Source organism: Chaetura pelagica, unplaced genomic scaffold, assembly GCF_000747805.2.
Source record: "Chaetura pelagica isolate M959 unplaced genomic scaffold, ChaPel_1.0 scaffold405, whole genome shotgun sequence".
Lineage (NCBI taxonomy): Eukaryota > Metazoa > Chordata > Aves > Apodiformes > Apodidae > Chaetura > Chaetura pelagica.
Genome location: NW_009953489.1, coordinates 3,257,597 through 3,275,240, shown reverse-complemented (window position 1 = coordinate 3,275,240; position 17,644 = coordinate 3,257,597). Strand labels below are relative to the sequence as shown.

The window sequence follows — 17,644 nt, the reverse complement described above, 5'->3', positions numbered from 1 at the left end:
GGGGGGGCTGTGCCAGGGGGGCTGCCCGGGGTGAGGAGCACGGTGGCCACGCAGCTGCCTGGGGCACACTTGTCAGGTTTTGCTGCATGTGTCCTGTGACAGGGTGCCTGGGGCACTTCTCCAGGAGCCCCTCTGTGTGTGAAGGCACTTCTGCTGGCAGCACAGAACTTGGGCTCCTCGCTTTGCTCTCCCACAGGCAGCTTTTTACTTACTCTAACCATCCCTAATGCGGCCAGGTTATAAGGGTGCAGGTGACAGGGGAGCCCTGTAGCCTTGATGCATCCTTTAGGATTAAAGGTTGGGCAGCGTCTCAGGTGGTGGAGCTGGACTTTGCTTCGTGGTGTGGCTCTGGCAGGCAGGGCTCGGGGTGGAGTGAGCAGGCACTGGGCACCCAGCTGCTGCCTTGTGCTCTCTGCCCTGCCCGAGTCCAGGGTCTGTGATCCACTGTGGAGCCTGACCCCAGGCAATGGAAGTGGCAGTTTGCTCTGGGATCTCCAGCCTGTCTCCAGCTTTGGTTCACTTGGCTTGCTCAGGAGCAGCTTTCCAATGCCCAGCCAGCTTTACAGCTAGGGGAATTTGTTGTATCACTTATGGAGACATCCCCCCATCCCCAAAAAACAAACTCAGTAAGTCTGCAAACTTAAAGGAAGCATTTGAGAAGAACAACAACTTGCATTGGGCAACTCCTCTTATTGAAACTCAGAGCTGAAGTTGGTCCAGAACCTCCCTTTTCCTGTAACTTAAGCCAATAATTTCCATGTACTGGCACTGGCTGATGAACCTGGTGATGCATCCCAGCCTCTGGGAGGTCTGTGGCTGAGGTGATCCAGCAAGCTCTACAACATCCCAGTGTGCTTATCCCAGCTCAGAGAAGGGGATTGGAGCAGAGCACATGCTGGTGGACAGACAGTGATCACTGCCTGGTGCAGAACGCCCTGTCCTCACTCTGCTGGCTCCAGTGCCAAGCTGGTGTGATTTGGAAGAGGTTGCCCTCTGTGTCAGACAGAGATAGAGCTGTTTATCTAGTAGCAAAACCTCTTGCAAGAGTTTCCAATCTAGTAAGCATGCTTCATTAATGCTTGGAAATCAGAGGATCCTAAAAAAAGGCCTCTGTCACAAGCTGTGGAGCAGAGCATGTGAAGCTGGGGCTGCTGGATTTCAGACTCAAGATGTTACAGGAAAAGCAGATGCCCTCTCATTTTTCTACTCTCTCCTTGTGTCTGGCAGTAAGTGCATCAGATTTACAGCTCTGTGCAGCTGTGACTGCACCAAGTCAGGATCATTTAAACCAGCAGAGCAGCTGCTTGCAGGTCTGGAGGGGAGTAGGACCTATCTTCTTAACCCTGCAGGTGACATGATCAGCTCAGCAGGCCTGTTGGTCACCTGGTTCTTCTTAGCTTGCTCTGAGCTCTGCCCCTTTGCCTCTTTCAGTGGCTCAGGCCACATCTTGTGCAAGGAAATGCTGGCTCCTTACTGGCAGGAGGAAGTTGGATGGTTGCTTGTTGAGTAATGTGTAACCAGCCTCTCCCAGCAGCTACCAAGCAGTGTGAGTTCCAGAGCAGTGACCTCTTTTTTGGTTGGCAGTCAGAAGGGAGGAGAAGTGGGATTTAGGTCAGTCTGGTGGCATGACATCCACCATGACCTATCTGGTTCATGTCACCCTGCCTTTCCTCACCTGTCCCCTTGTCTCTTCATCTGCACTGCACTCCTGTAACCTCTGTGCCAGGTTCCCTGGTGCTCGGGAGCTCTGCAGCCCGTGCATGTCCCCGTGTCCTTCCCCTGGGTGCGGCTCTGACCTTTGCAGCGATTTGGAATGACAGGGGACTGATAGCAACAGTGCCACTCAGCTGTGTCACCTGTGGCTGTTGGCCTGGCCTGAACTCCAGTGTCAATGCCTGGGCCCAGGCAGTCTGCGTGGTGGGGCTTCCCATGGAGATATGAATCCCGGAGTGGGGAGGAGCAAGCCAAGGAGAGGCATGTGGTTGAGGAGTTGATGGCAAGGATGGGAAGACTGCTGGAGAACAGATGCTGGGAGCTGCTGCCAAGCCAGGAAAAGATGCTAGCTGGGTGTTCACCTCCTGCCCTGGGTAACAGGGATGCTTCCCAGGCTGATGGTGCCGTGCACTGTCATGGGTGGGGGATTGAAGCTGACACTGTCCCTCTGTCTCCTCCTGCAGGGATGAAAGATCCATCCTCTGCTGGCCAGGGAAATGTTTGGCCCTGAAGCAAGGCATCCAAGTGCTTGTTGGAGGGCACCTGAAGCTGCTCTAGAGGAAAGCAGAGCAGGAGGCTACTCCTGGGGCCTTTGTTCATGTGCAGACTCCTCTGCCTCCTGTCCTGGCAAATGGCTGCTCCCCTGCCCAAAATAGCCCCGGTGTGCTGCCAGCTTCTGGCTGTGTCCTTTGGCCCAGTTGGAGGGTCCCCAGCTCCCACCTGTCTGGGGGTGGCACAGATGGGCCCTGCTCCCATGGGCTGTCCAGGTCCTGGCTGGTGAGCCTGGGCTGGGTGTGCTCAGCAAGGGCATGGCAGCCTGCTCTGTCCCTTGGCAGGGCTGAGGGGACCTGCTGGTGCCCACTCTGGGGAGGGGGAGCTCCTTGGGGAAGTGTTTGAACAACTTGTGTAGCTCTGCTGATTGCAGAAGGAAAACATTGGCAGCATCAGAGCAGACCCACAGCACAGGGGGAAACGAGCAGCACTGAATGAGCAGGACTGGCAGTGGTCCTTGATCCAGCATTGAAACCAGCAGCTCTCCCTCTTGGAGTTTGGAGGGCTTCTAGTTTGCAAGGCCCTGGCAGCTGTGCTAGGCTGGACTCACCTTTTCCAGAGAGCCTGTAGTGGGCCTGGTTGTGAGCTGATGCTGAAGGAAGCATGGACCATTAAGTCTGTCTGTACTGACCTCAAAGTTACAATCAGCTTCTCCCAGGCTTCCAGTAAAATTCCCACACTGGGATTGAGTGGGGCTTAACATGTAGCTGAAGCACCTCAAGCATATGGGACCATGAGGACAGACACTTGGTGGTGACCCACAGGACAAATGAGACTGGAGGTTCTCAGTCAGAGCTGCTCATGTTTCTGTCCCACCTGCCCTGGCTATAGCAGACCCTGTCACCTCCCCACCCTGCTGCTGTCTGACTGCTGTTCTCTCTTGCAGGATCATCAAAACTGTGGTCAAGACCTTCAAATATTTCTTTGGCCTGAGGTTTGAGGTGAAGGGACTGGAGAACTTTGAGGTGGAGGGCCCTGCTATCATTGTGTCCAACCACCAGAGCATCCTCGACATGATGGGTGAGAAGCTGGTGGGAGGGAGGGAGCTCACCCCCAGAGCTGCTGGCTGTCCTGACCAGGCAGCCCCCTGCCCTGGCTGGTCTGTGCTATCCAGCAGTGCTGGTTGCAGGGAGGGTCTTCCTGAGCAGTAACCCCCTGCAACCACCCTGCCCTGTAATTCCACTGCCTGCCAAGTCTCCTTCTGCTCTGCTGATGGCAGCAGAAGCCAGCAGAGAGATGATGCTCTGGCCTGTCCCTGGCACATCCCTCCCCACCTTGGGTCGTGTCTCTCGTCCCACCTGAGTGCAGCAGGGGGGTGGCTGCTGGGTCTCACCCTCTGCCATCACGTAGGGCTGATGGAGGTCCTGCCCGACGACTGTGTCCAGGTGGGCAAGAAGGAGCTGATGTATGCTGGCACGGTGGGGCTCATCATCTACCTCGGAGGGGTCATCTTCATCAACAGGAAGAGCACCACCAGTGCCAAGATGGTGATGGCAGAGGTGGCCAAGACTATGGCAACTGACAACGTGAGTGTGGCTGTGGTGTTTGGTGGGGTGGCAGGTGTCTGGGCACAGGGGGGAAGTGGCACTCCTGGTGCTGGCTCACCTGGAGTTACCCACCTGCATCTCTTGGCAAGGCTGGCTGGGGGCTCGGCCAGCAGGAAAGAAGCACTGCAAGTGGATTGCTGGAGCAGAGCCTTGTCTCCCCATGTGCAGGTGAAGGTGTGGGTGTACCCAGAAGGCACGAGGAACTGCACAGGGGATTTGCTGCCATTCAAGAAAGGAGCATTTCACCTTGCTGTCCAGGCACAGGTAACAGTGCTTTGCTCCTGCATGGAGACCCAAAGACTTTTGCAGTGGCTATGCCAGGGGGTCACATTGTGGTGTGATTTATTTGCTCTGGAGTAAGCTGTGTACCAGGGTCACAGCTGAGCTCCTCAGCTAAACCACCATCAGGTGTCACAAGTGCTGCCCAGCTGGAGCTGAGAGCTTTTTCCATCCCATGCAGGAGTGACTTGACCCCTGTGGATGGGGGGGCTGCAGACAGTGCAGAACCTGCTTTGTCCTCTCTCCAGCCTGTCCCAGGCAGAGCATGGGACACACACACACTTGACCCCCCATCTCTGAGCCTTGCAGGCAGCTGTCTGGCAGTGTGGCAGAGCAGTGTCCCTCCTGGGAGCATGGAGCTTGCTTGTGGCAGGGAGCCCAGTGGGTGCTGCACTTTGTTGGCTTGCCTGGAGAATCCCAAAGCTGTTGTTGCATTTCTCAATCCCCCAGGTCGCAATCGTGCCGTGTTGATTTGGGATCATTAGTGCTAATGCTTCAGAGCAACACTTGGACTTGCTCTGTGTGGAAACAGCTGCTCTCTTAAATGCCTTCACCCTCCAAAATGACAAGATCTGTGAGCAATTGGTGGGGGAGCAGAGAAACAGCCCCTTGCAACTGATTGCAACTGGTGACTCCTTTTCAGAGAAGCTGAAGGCACACCAGCTGGCCTGCCCCAAAGCACAGCAAGGCCTGTCAAAACAGGCATCCTCCAATGTCTGAAGGTCAGGCAATACCTGAGTTTTGAAGCCTGCCTTGGGATGAGGAATCCCAGGAGCCAGTGCAGACCTGAGTCTGAACTGTAACTAGTGCCTTGAATGTCCCTGTGCCTTGACTTGCTGAGGGTGATTTCTCATTTGTCTCCTGACTGTCCCAGTCTTTGGAAGTGGTTCTTGCTTGTGAGGTTGTGTTTGCCTGAGAGCCTGGCCAGGTAGCCTCTGCTGTGTGGGATTTGCTGCTTATCTCTGGCCTGTGCTGAGTTGCTGCAGTGCCAGTAACTCCTCTTTTTCCTCATCTTCCCTCAGGTCCCAGTGATTCCTGTGGTGTATTCCTCCTTCACCAGCTTCTATAACCCAAAGAAAAATCTATTTACATCAGGTACCAAAGAGCCTGAGGGTCTTTACAGTCACTTGGAGACAGGGTTGATGCCATACCCAAGTGAGATCTGCTTCACAAGGGTGTGAGAGAGAAGCAGAGCTGGGGTGAACAGGAGTTCTGTTCTGTGGGAACAGAACACTCTGGGGGATGTGTCGAGTCAGTTCAAAGCACTTGGCACCAGAGTCTGGGCTGGGTTAACTCAGAAAATAATGTAATTAAATACAGTGAGGGATGATTTCACTAAAAACTGGGCATTACCTCTCATAACTGGCACAGACCAAGTTATGGGGGAGAAGCAACATGCTCTGCCTCCTGACCTGTCCAAGCAGGGACCCCTCTGTAAGGATGCCAGGGAGGCTGGTGGTATCAAAGCTCAGAAGTCTCTCAGTACAGATGCTGGGCAGAAAGTTGGCTTTCAGTCAACTTGGAGCACTACCTCTCAATTTTGGGAGGAAGCCACACTTGCCGTGATCCCTATGGCTGGAGCAAGCCAAAGGTGGGAGGGTTGGGTGGGAGCAGCCCTGTGAGGAGATGTGGGCTGTGCTGGGCCCACCCAGGGCTGCAGGGCAGGGCTCCTGTGCTGTGTGGGTTTCTCACAAGCTCTTCTCTTGTTCCCAGGCAAAATCAAGGTTGAGGTTCTGCCTCCAATAGAGACCAAAGGCCTGACATCAGATGATGTGTCTGACCTCACTGACAGATGCTTCCACACCATGAGGGAGACCCTCTTCAGGCTCTCAGGCCGTCCCAGTCCAAGCCAGGCAAAGGACTAAATGCTTCTCCAGTGGCGTCACCGTGTGGTGGTGGCTGAAGGGACTTGTCTGTTGCCAAATACTGAAGGAACTTCTCTTCCTCTGCAGTGACTTCTAACTCTGGGAACACCGTGCACTGGCACACATGAGGTGTCAAGCCAGCACTGAGGTTCCCCATTGAGTGGATTTCTCTTATGTGTTCTTTATCTCGCAATGGAACATCTCCTTTTTCTGAATTTCTCAGGCATCAAACTTCTGCTACCAAAGGGCTCAATGACCAGAGAGGTGAGTTCCCCCAGCTCAGGCAGCTGGTGTGAGGTGACAGCAAGAGCCTGGCTGGAGGCTGGGCTCTTCCTCACATGGGTGTCTCTGCAGGCTCAGCTAGTGCTGGCCTGGCCCTGTGCTGTCCCAGATGGAAACCAGCAGGCAGCTGTTTGTATCTGTACAACCTTGATGCTGCTCAAACTGGGCTGAGAATGAGGTGAAAATCCAGACTCTGGCTCTTTGGCAGCCCTGGGAGAGCAGTGTCCACCCTAGGCAGCCCAGGCTCTGCCATCCTTCACGGTGGAACTCACAGGTGGTCTCTAGGGCAGAGCCTGTCACCTTGAGAGACACCCTGTAGTCCCAGCAGCATTCTGTGCTGGAGCTTTGTATTGCTCAGGCACTCCTGAACCAAGTCTTTCACTTCTGAAGCAAGTACTTGGGGCCAAAACCTCAGCTGAGCTGCAAAGGAGAATGTGTGGGGCCAGTCAGCCTGACAGTGTCTCTTTGGGCTTGATTGCCAGGTCAGAACAAGTGCCCTTGCTCATCGAGGGGTGCAGCAGGGCAGGGGAAGCTGCAGTCTGACTGAGCCAGCACATGTTACCTGGGCAGAGTTTAGCTGAATGCTGTCCTGCCTTCCCAGTTGAGTCACCTTCTGAATGAAACCTCATGCTTCTTTCTACCATTCTGAGCCACCAGCTTGATTTTAAAACCTGCACAGATGTGTTGTAATCTCAGGCAGACCCATCTGAGCCTGTGAGCTGTTGGTGGGACACCTGGGCTGCTGGCTGAGATGCGCACCTGGCTTGGCCCAGAGCTCCCTCGGTGTTGGGAAACTGCTGCCAGCTCCCTGCTGTGCTGTGACCTTGGCAGGGCAGCCTGCAGGACTTGTTGCAGATGGAAAGGACTCCGTTGTGTTCGTTTTGCCACTTGTCATGGTCAGCACTGGCCAAAAGATGGTGCCTGTCCCGCGTGTCTTTGCTGATGGCAATGGAGCTGCTGCTGGGTGAGACTTGTAAGAGTCCTGCCGAGCTGCAGGGCAGCTGAGCTGCAGTGTGACAGGGCTGGGAAGGCTTCAGCTCTCCCTGGGGGGAAACGGGCTCCTTCCCCCATCCAGATAAAGGGGTTTCTGCTGTGCTTTGGGGTGACAGACCAGTGGGGCTCCTGGATCTCTTGCTGGGACCTGCCAAAGTGTTGATGCCCTCTGTGAAGAGCACGGCTGGGTCAGGCTCACGGTCCCAGGGGGTGACCTTCACCTCTGACTGGGGTTCAGGGAGGCTTGACTCTTCTGTTGGTGGCACAGGGTGAAAAACTTTGAAATGAGCTGCCTGAGGCTACTCAGGTGAGCAGTGCAGCCACTTTCCCAGCCTGTGTGGGGCTGTGTTGGTGGAATTGCTGTGCTGTGGCATTTTGGGGTGAAAGCTTCAACTGGGAAAGGTGGGGAGTTCCCAGGGAGCCAGCAGAGTGCTGTTGGGCTGGGCTGGTGCTGGTGGGGGACAGGGGCTTTATTGGAGGGGCCTTATAGTACTGACTCAGGGGTCAGACCCAGGTGGGACGGGTCAGGGTGGGAGGATGGGAACTAAATCAGCACTTTGGAAGAGTGGCAGATAAAGGGCTGTCATGGAGGTTAAACCCAGGAGGGTCCTGGGAGGATAACCGGGTCCACAGAGTGATTCCTGCAGCTTCCTCCCCTGGGAGGAGGAAGCAGTGCCTCTGTGTGCAGTTGTTTGCTGTTCACTTTTAATTGGGTTGAGAATAATGTTATGTGCTTTAAAAAAAAAAAAAAAATAATAATTACACCTTTGGTTATTTAAATACAGGTGGCTCCTGGTCTTGTGTGGGAGCTAGGGCAGGAGGGAGAAGGGTGCTGGCCCTTCAGCTCTGGCAGGGGGTGGGTTTGGTGATGGAGGGGGAATGGCAGGTCTTTGTCCCCACCCTGTGTCCCAGAGGCAGAAGGGTCATGTTTCTGCACTCCAGCCTCACACCAAGCCACAGCCTGGCCTGAGCCAGGACAAATGCCTGCAGGGACCTGTCCCAGGGACACAGGAAGGTGGGGCCTGCATGGATGGGAGCCTGTGTCAAAGCAGGGCCCTGGAGTGAGAACCTTCCCAGCCAGGAATGATCCCACAGCCTCAGCGTGTGCAGCAGGGGCTTTACTTTGGCACAGCACCCCCTTGGCCACAGGGCTCCTCCTGTAGCCCAACTCCAGGCAAGGAGGATAGTGTTGTACCAGGTGGGTCACCTCTGCTGTGCTGTACCAGTGTCCTTGGGCTTGAGCAAACAGTGCTGGAGAGGCAGGAGCATGTGCCTGGGTTGTGGGGTGCAAGAGGGAGTGGCCACCCCAACAGCTCGTGCCAGGGTGAACACCTGGGGTGCCAGGCCCTGTCCCCAGTCCAGGTAGGCAGAGCAGTGTCCCTCCCTCCTTGGCCTCACCCTGTTGGCAAAGGTTTGTCCCTGTCTGCTCTGTGCTGGTGATGGGAGTGTCACAGGAAAAGGTTTTCTGCTAAAGCAAATGAAAACAAACTGTCAGAGCAAGTGAAAAAGCTTCATCCTTGTTGCTGCTCCATAGGGCCTGGGGATGGTGCAGAGGTCTGGGAGCAAGAGCAGGTAATTTCAGAGCAGCTGCCACGCTAGGAAGCACCATCCCAACCTCCAGAGCTCATGGAGAGAGGCTGGTCCCTGAGAGCAGCACAGGAGCTGCAGGGATGGGCACCCCCAGCCAGCTCAGTACCTCTGCAGGGACGCGTTGCACCCATCCCCGCCGAGATCCCGGCTCGGGGCTGCCCCTCTGCCACAAGGGGGTTTTTGCCAAGTCCTCCAAACACAGGAGAGTCCAAATACATCATCTTTGGGTGGGAGCAGGGAGGAGGAGCATGGCAGGGTGGGAAGCTGTCCTGCCTGGGCCAAGTCTGTGCTCCACAGGGAAATGATATCCCAGGGTAATGCTGAGCACCACACGGCTCCACGTACAGCCAGACAGGCACTACCAGCACGAGGTAAGGCATTTATTTTCTGCCCCTCCAGCAGGAAGGGGATGAGGTGCTGAGGGCTCAGAGTCCAGTTTGGAAGTAACTGCATGATCTTTGATAAGGTGAATTGGAAGAGAAAATGCTGGAGATGCTGATAGGAAACCAGCCTTCTCCTGCTACCCTGTGCCTTCCTGTAGGTGATGTGGCTTCATCCTCACCAAGGGCTGGAGAGTGAGGTAAGAGCTCTGGCTGCACTCTGCTTGGTCCAGTTCCTTGGGTGCTCAGCTAGAGTTCGTTCTTGCAGGAACCTGAGAAGATGAAAAACAATAATCCAGCCATGTTGGTTACCTGTGTTTGGCTTATTCCAACCTGGCACCTTCAGTGGTGGTTTAAAGAAGAGAAAATGTGTTTGTTTTTTTCCTCATCACATCCCCACTGGGTGGATAATTGGAAGGTGGAGCTGTAGCTTAGTATTTAGTTGTGAAATGCTTCCCAAGGCATGAAGAATGGATGGCCACACCACTCCATGGGATGCCCCTGGAGTAGGAAAGGGCAGTCTCGTGTCCTCCAGGGACTTCAAAGACCATGAGAGGGGGGAAAAAAATAACCCACACAAGTCTTGCTTGCTGGCACAGGATTGGCAGAAGTTAATTTCAGGACTTCGGAGTCATCCCTTGGCATAAATCCATGTTACCTTGTGATCCTGCTCACATTCCTCAGTGCTGTCACTAACAATATGTACAGGGCACTACCAGGAAACTCAGTCTGCTGGAACACTCAGTGGTTCTGATGATTACCCCTTTCCGAGCTGGTTTCTAAGTGTCTATTTGCAGCTGCTTTGTCTTCAAACAAGTTCTTTGAAGTCTTTTATATCTAAGGCATTACTGCAAGCAGTGAACTGGGACTGGGTATGTCCTGAAACAGTTTCCCTTAGTCCTTCCAAGCATCAGGCTGCTGCTGCACAGCAGCTCCTGAGTTGGCCCAGCCTTGCGTGGTTTCTGGGTGTGTTTGACTGGGATTACCTACTGGCAAAATAAGCTGCAGAGAGCTGCCTGTCAAAGTAAAGTGTTCACAGGGTTTGTGCTCCACCCTGAGTCAAACTGCAGGGCTCCAGGAGGAGCCTTGCACACACCTCGGGGCCCCCAGGAGATGCTGCCTCGCTCTCTGGCTCCGTGGGGGGGAGCACACCAGGCAGGACCGCCCCCCCACCTTCAGCCATTTCACACTTGACAGGTCTCACCAGTGGCTCCTCTTCAGACGCTGCTACTGAGGAGACCCGCTCTGGTCCACTGCTTGGCAAAGGAGTGGTCTGCAGACCTTAAAAAGAAACGCCTAAAACTTCCCAGGCTCGTAAATCTGCCAACTTTTGCACGCTCCCTAAACCTTCCTGATTGACTTTTTGGACTGTTAATTTCCTGAGACTTGAGGTTTCTTTTCTAAGGACCAAGTTCTGGCGGTACAGGAAGGGAACACAGCCAGTGAGGGCGCTGAGCGTGAGACATGACCTACTGCTCACAGGGACCTCCTCTTGCTTCTGCCCCAGAGCCACGTTTCCACGTGCCCATCTTACGATTTCTGGCTGCTACAAGGGCAGTCAGACAGTGCAGCCATAGAAACAGCCTTGAAATAAAGCTAATGGGCTGTTTGTGTTCATCTTTTATTAATTACAGGCTGCTTTGCTTGAGGGGGATATAAATTAATAGTGGCATATGTGTTACTGATCTCACTGGCCTACATCTGCTCACCAGGGCCAGTGTGGGTGGAGTGAAAAACTTCAACCCTGCTTTTTCCAGGCACTTACATGTCTCCAGCCGCTCCTCCAGGAAGGAGATCTGCTCGCTCAGGGAGTCAATCCTGTCCAGCTGCTGGAGGGAGTGGGACAGACGGCTGATGGGGTCTGTGCCCATGTCCTCTGGCACAGATGGCATGAGGAAGGGGGCCAGAACCAACTGGAGTTTCTGCAAGGAGAAGGGAAGCCATGAGTGTGTTCTCCTCAGCCACGAGGACCACCTTTTGTGTTCATCTTTTATTAATTACAGGCTGCTTTGCTTGAGGGGGATATAAATTAATAGTGGCATATGTGTTACTGATCTCACTGGCCTACATCTGCTCACCAGGGCCAGTGTGGGTGGAGTGAAAAACTTCAACCCTGCTTTTTCCAGGCACTTACACGTCTCCAGCCGCTCCTCCAGGAAGGAGATCTGCTCGCTCAGGGAGTCAATCCTGTCCAGCTGCTGGAGGGAGTGGGACAGACGGCTGATGGGGTCTGTGCCCACGTCCTCTGGCACAGATGGCATGAGGAAGGGGGCCAGAACCAACTGGAGTTTCTGCAAGGAGAAGGGAAGCCATGAGTGTGTTCTCCTCAGCCACGAGGACCACCTGGTGGGCTGTACAGCTGCCTGGTGGGTGATGGGTTGTGCTCCAAGGGCTGCTGGGCTGGAAGAGCTACTGTGTGGGCACTGCCAGCAGCGTGGAGCACAGCTGGGAGTGCTGTGGCATGAGGCCAGCACGATGTTAAAAATAGAGCCGGGGCAGAGGGAAACCTTGGCTGCAAACAGCACGGGGTGGGAGCTGGTTGAGCGTGGCCTTGAGCTGTGACAGGGCAGTGAAGGCAGGACGAAGCAAGACAGAGCTCACCTGCTCCAGTGCTTCCACTCTGCTCTTCAGGTCTTTCATTTCGTCCTTCATTTCAGTGGGGGGAACTGAAACAGTGACCACAAAAAAGTCAGTGAGTAAAAGCCCTGAGGTGAAGTGGAAGGTGCTGGGGTGAAATGTTGCTGCAGGGCTCAGGCCAAGCTCTGCTGCTTTTTGCTCCTCTCCTAGTGAGCTGCCAGGGTCTGCCCCACTGGGACCAGCCCACAGAACATCAATGGGATCCAATGCCTGCTGCAAGCACTGGCATCTAGTCCTGCAGCTGAGGCACACAAGCTTCTCCTTGCTGCCAGAGCACCTGCAACAAAGCAGGGAATTTTTCAGGCACTGGGGTGACACTTAAGGGATAAAACCTCTGGTGAAGCTTGGCCTTTTGCACCCATGGTGCTATTTAGCACCCAGGTCTGTCTTGTCCCATGGTGGCCACAAAGGCTCATCGCAGCTGAGGGCCCTGCAGGGGGGTGAAGGCAGGTGGCTTGTGGGGCACATGCAGATGGTGCCCTGCTCCTCCAGGTGTTCCCCGTGCGATGCCCGTGCTGGCCACAGCGCATTATTACTCACGGTACGAGTTTGAAGTGTCACAGCGCGTACCAAAAGTAATAATGGGCCATCACCAGCTGTGCTCTCTGCTCCTCGTGGCTCCGGACTTGTCCTGCAGGAAGGGTGATGATGATGATGATGGAGAGAATAACCACACACCACAGATGGGCTCTGTCACCCTTGCAGATGGAGAATTGGCTGGGTTTGTGCACAGGGAAGTTGTTTGGGTGGTAGAAGGACTCTCAGGTCACTGAGAATAAAGCTGAGAGGTTCTGGCTCTCATCCCCTCTCCTGCCTCTTGCCAGTCCTGCTCCAGCCACCCTCTGATGCTGAGTGTTAATCCCAGCCTTCATCAAAGGCCCCGAGCAGCTGAGGCCACCCTGCAACAGGGGCCAGGTTACCTGCTTGGCTGAAGGGGGGCTCGGGGGCTGGCACCAGGGGCTGGCAGGCCTTGTGGTCAGCAGCGAGGCTGAAGCCATCCCGGCAGGCGCAGCGGTAGCTCCCGGCCGTGTTGATGCAGAGCTGAGCACACCCGTGGCTCTGGCTGGCACACTCATCCACATCTGAAACAACAGGTACAACTGGGAGAGGACTGGGGGGGGGCTAAGAGAGGCTCACTGGGGTCAGGGGCACTAAGGGCTCAGCCCTGCTCGGGTCCTGCTCCCCTGCTAGAGCCACACGGGCTCACACAGGGCGGGGATGTGAGGGGAGCCCAGATTGAGCTGGTGTTTGTGCTGGGAGCAGCTTTGGGTGCTCTCAGGGACCTGCCAGCACCGGGGACTCTTGCACCTGGCTGGAGTAAACCTGGGTTAACCCCGAGGGGAATCTGGCCACCTCCCCTCTGCCCGCTCCTCCCACAACAGAACCAGAAACCAAAGCTGTGGTCAGAAACATCCCGGCTCTAGCCAGGCGTGCGCAGGCAGCGCTCAGCTCTCATCCTGGATTTATGGCCAGGGTTTTGGTTCCAGCCAGCCGTGGTGAGGAGCTATCAGCCTTTCAAGTGTGTACAAAACCCAGTAACCTCTCCTCACACGGGGGAGTTATTAAAGCTGTTCCCACAAAGCAAAACGAGCTGAAGCGCTTCCCACGCCCGGGTGAATCTGTTTTAGGCAGTGGGAAAATCCTCTCCCCCCGCGCTGGAGCCGGAGCTGTCAGCAACGTGCTCAGCCCTGCCTGGCCCAGCGTGGGCCAGTGCCACACGCTCCTCCTCTGCTTTATGGGAGGGTGAATAAGCTGGGAAACACCATGGCAGAGGTTTGCTCTGCAGAGCACTGCTGCCCTCCACACTGCCTGATTTTCCTGCACTCTGGAGAGGAGCATCAGGCTGCTGTGGTGCTGAGGAGGAGCTCAGTGTCCGGAGATCACCAGGCTTTCCCTCCACCTCTGGATATTTTTGTTTTACAGATTTAATCTCTGCATCTTAGTTTATAGCGAGAGTTTACAAAGCTTGGGAGATACACAATCTCTGGCCAACCCCACCAGTGTGAGGGCTGCTCTGCAGAAAGCAGAGCACAGCCTCTGCTCACACTGACCCTGCAGCAGAAAGAAAACGTGGATACCAGGGCTGCACTCATGGCTGAGAGCACTGACGCCATCCAAAGGAGGTCAGAGCTCCCCTGGGAGCCCAGTTTCTCATCTTTTCCTGGCCAGACCACCAGGTCTCACTGCCCTTAAGCAATATGGGTAGATGTGCATGTGTGGAGGGGTAACACACTGGTTCCCTCTGTGGGCTTAGTGAGGAGCTGCAGTGCTGGTCCCCGTAACCCAACTGATGGGTCACTGTGTGGGCAGAGGACTTCCAGGGCCCCATGGCAGTCCTGCTGCTCTGGGAGAAGCTCTCCTGGGACAGACTAAATGCAGGGAGCCCAGAGGAAAGTGGCATGGCTGGTACCTGTCTGGCAGGCTCGCCCCGTCCAGCCAGGTGGGCAGTCACATCTCCCGGGGAAGGTGCAGCTCCCACCGTTCTGGCATGGCACCCAGCAGAGAGCTGTGGGACCAAACACGAACACAGCATCACTGGGCAGCTCTGGGGGTCCTGAGCTCCCTCCCCTGCCACCGTGGGTACATGAACACACACACGAAAACACACCCCAGCTCCAGCCTGGGCCAGGATGCTCCGCAGCAGCCCCAGAGCAGTGGGGTTGAGCTGACCAGGGCTCACAGGGCTCAGAACAAGTGGTACTAACAGGACTTTGGTATTTCCAGCCTGGAAAAAGGCCAAAGTGCCTGCAGGTAGCACAGCTGGAAGGCAGGAGGGTCAATGGGCAGCAGAAGGCCCTGGTGCTGTGCTCTGAGCTCATCTGGGGACAGACTAGCTGCTGATGTTTTGTGTTTGTTTTGTGCTGTACATCACAGTTGCCTCCTGAAAGCATTTCTCTTCCATTACTGCTCGTTTATATGGAAAGGCCTTACTCGTTATATTTATCCTCTGGTAACTATAAAGTTAATAAGCAATCCCAAAGGAAAAAGGCCTGCGAGGCAGCAGGGAAAGGCTGAGAATTAATCAGAAATTGAGCTGCATATGGCTGTGACGCCAACATTTAAAATGCTTTCCTACAGGGAGAACTGTCTGACAGGCAAGACTGCTGGTAAATGAGAGCTGGCTGCTGGGGCTCACCCAGGGACCTGAGCTACCCAGCTCATGGGCTCTGGGAGGCAGGTGGGTGCTGGCACTGGGGTGGCACAGCAGCCTCTTACCTCTGTTGCACCCCAGTGCGTGGCTGTTTGCTCTGCTCCAGCCAGGACAGCACGAGGCCACGGGCTGGGGCAGCTCCTGGATCACCTGCCGGTAGGCAACCCTGTAGATGGTCCTGGAACACAAAGACAAGCTGAGTTGTGTGGCTGAGAACGTGCCCCAAGCCCCCCATCCTGCTCCCATGCCAGCGGGTCAGATCCCCCTGCCCAGGGCCTGGGAGCCCCTTCCCCACAGATGGAGGCAGGACTGCCTGGCTGGGATGGATCCGGGTCCCTCTTGGGGACCAGCCTGGTGGCTGCCCTCACCTGTAGGTGCTGCAGAGGCGGTGGCCCTGGCAGGTGGTGAGGTAGGGCTGGTACACGGGCTGGACGTGGGACTCGGCGCGGGCTGCCCGGCCCCGCGGCACCGCGGCACAGACCCTGCGGCTGAGCAGGGGGAGCAGGTCACACACCAGCCACAAACCAACCCCGCGCTTCTCCCTTCGCCACAAAGGGGCTGATTTACACCAGCCCAGGACAGTCCCTCTCTCCAGACAGCTATTTAAGTGGCAGTGGCTAATTGCCCGAGTGACCCCCGAAGCTACTTCACGCTGTTTCAGGGCAGCACCACAAAGCGGGAGCCGTGCGGGCTGCACAGCCTCCTCCTGCCCCGCACCTCACACACTCACCCCAGCCCTGTCCCTCTGTCCCAGGAGAGCTGTCGGGGCCCATATTTAAGAGTTATTTACTCAAAGCAGTTCTCCTTCCATTCATCTCCTGCCTTCCCCAAAAAATCACCTCCTCTCTGGGCGGATTTTTCCTTTCTGAGACTTTTGCATTCCTGAAACGGGTGCCCCTGTGGTCACCAAGAAATGAATCATCCCACAGGAAGGGTCAGGCTCACCACAAAAAAAGTAGAGGCCAGAAGAAAGTTGCCCTCTCATCTTCCTAAGATAACTGTGATCCACTCAAAAAACTTTCCCAAGGTTGACAGCCAAGGTGGTCTTAGTTAAAAACTCTTTTTCTTTTTACATTTTCCAGCCCAAGCAGGTCAGTCCCACTGAGGAACTCGTCTACTTGTCTCAGCTTCCCAGCCCAATTAGAAACTAGAATGAAAAGCCTGGGAATTAGCACGGACATCAGATGGCTTCCATTAACTCCAGAAAACTCCTCTCAGCCTCACTGATTAATGCTATAGAAGATGCACTTTTAAATAGCAATTGTTTGCTTTGCAAAATGTAGAACAAAGCTAGAGCTGCAGCCTGTGTGTGTGAGTGAGGAATTCAGCCTGTGGGTTTAGTCACAACCAGCATGTAAAAGGTTCAATGCCAGAGGAGAGTATCTCAGTGTAAAAACAAACTGCAGAAAATGTGAGCTGTAGCCAGGGGATGAGCACTGAGCTTGAGCTCCTCTTGGCTGGGGAAGAAACTGGGACACTGAGCTCTGGGCTTTCTCAGACCCAGTGGGAGATGAGCTGTGCCTGCCCAGGCTGTGCTGGGATCCAGGGCATCGTGCCGGACCCATATCCTGGAAAGGGAAGGGGAATTGCTGGAGCTGCCACTGCTGAGCTTGCAGAACCACAACTGCAGCCATCGCAGCAGCCCAGGGAGCACAGGGCATGGCAGGCAACAACCTGCTGGGGCTTTCCATGTCTATGTGCCCTGGATGGAGCATCCTCTCAGAGCTGGGAGGCTGCATCCTCCTCTGGAGGCTCGTTTGTGCAGTTTGGTTGGAGTGAGAGCAGGACTGCATGTGTATTTTTGTGCATGAATGTGCTCAAAAGAGACAATAATAATTCATAAACAGTTCAGGGCCTTTTTAGCTTTGACTCTCTCAGACTAAAAGCCCAGCATGTCCTTTGTGTCCCCTGGAGGGAGCTAAACGGAGCCAGAGCTCTGAGAGGTTTCTTTGCTTCAGTGACAAAGCAACCAAACACCAGCCAAGGGCTGCTGAGGAGGACTCTGCTGAGCCTCTTCCCACCTCCTGGCCAGCCCAGGGGGCTGCAGTGCAGGTGCAGCCAGCTGGCCAAGCAGGGCTCCTCATCACCCCGAGAGGCCGCACCTCGCCATGCCATGCAGACAGAAACCCCCAGGAGATGCTGACAAAAAGGGGGCTTACCCTGCCCGGGCAAAGGCATCTGTGCTGGTCATGCTGAGGATGAAGAGGAGTCCCAGGTGGAGGCAGGCGACGCGGCGCATGTCCCGTCCCTGCTGCGGTGCCCTGGGCTGCGCGGCACGACCGGGTCTCGCTCTCCCGTGGGCAGTGCTGGCTCCTACCACATGGCTGGCCCTTCAGTGGGGAACCCTGCAAAGCAGAGATGAGTGGTGTGAATGTGTGGCATTCCCAGCTGGGGACATCTGATGGAGCTGTGGGGACAGGGTCAGATGGACAACACTGGGTGTGCACAGCACGCATGGCTGGGGCAGGAGCACAGTTGCTGGAAACAGAGCATGGTGATACATCAAAGCAGAGGGGAAGAGGGGACACAAGGGACACATGAACCCCTTGCAAGGTGGGCACTCCTCTAGGAGCAAACCTGCTTTGCCCAGTTCAAGTCACCACTGGGCAGTGATTTTCCCTGGGGGACGCCTGGCCCGGCAACCAGGAGATGCTC

General features: G+C 55.4%; 3 protein-coding genes across 3 annotated transcripts in view; 1 reads left to right on the top strand and 2 right to left on the bottom strand.

The window, feature by feature from the left end:
• Positions 1–1,762, bottom strand: part of FAM69B (family with sequence similarity 69, member B) — a 20,192-nt gene extending 18,430 nt beyond the window's left edge. Inside the window, exon 1 of the mRNA XM_009998960.1 lies at positions 1,676–1,762. Within this exon, the coding sequence (XP_009997262.1) occupies positions 1,676–1,762 (87 nt within the window). The remainder of the gene's footprint in view (positions 1–1,675) is intronic.
• Positions 1,763–2,129: 367 nt separating this feature from the next.
• On the top strand, positions 2,130–6,095 carry AGPAT2 (1-acylglycerol-3-phosphate O-acyltransferase 2). Its single transcript, XM_009998959.1, has 6 exons — positions 2,130–2,133; positions 3,097–3,285; positions 3,616–3,791; positions 3,981–4,076; positions 5,114–5,186; positions 5,805–6,095. Exons 1-6 carry the CDS (start codon positions 2,130–2,132, stop codon positions 5,954–5,956), a joined length of 690 nt encoding a protein of 229 aa, XP_009997261.1. The 3' UTR covers positions 5,957–6,095.
• A 3,067-nt stretch (positions 6,096–9,162) lies between these two features.
• Positions 9,163–17,228, bottom strand: EGFL7 (EGF-like-domain, multiple 7). The gene is made up of 8 exons (XM_009998848.1): positions 17,149–17,228; positions 15,358–15,477; positions 15,055–15,167; positions 14,249–14,344; positions 12,759–12,920; positions 11,803–11,867; positions 11,336–11,492; positions 9,163–9,473 (listed from the first exon to the last, which is right to left on the bottom strand). The coding sequence occupies exons 1-8, from the start codon at positions 17,226–17,228 to the stop codon at positions 9,451–9,453; spliced, it is 816 nt and encodes a 271-aa protein (XP_009997150.1). The 3' UTR covers positions 9,163–9,450.
• Between the last annotated feature and the right edge of the window lie 416 nt (positions 17,229–17,644).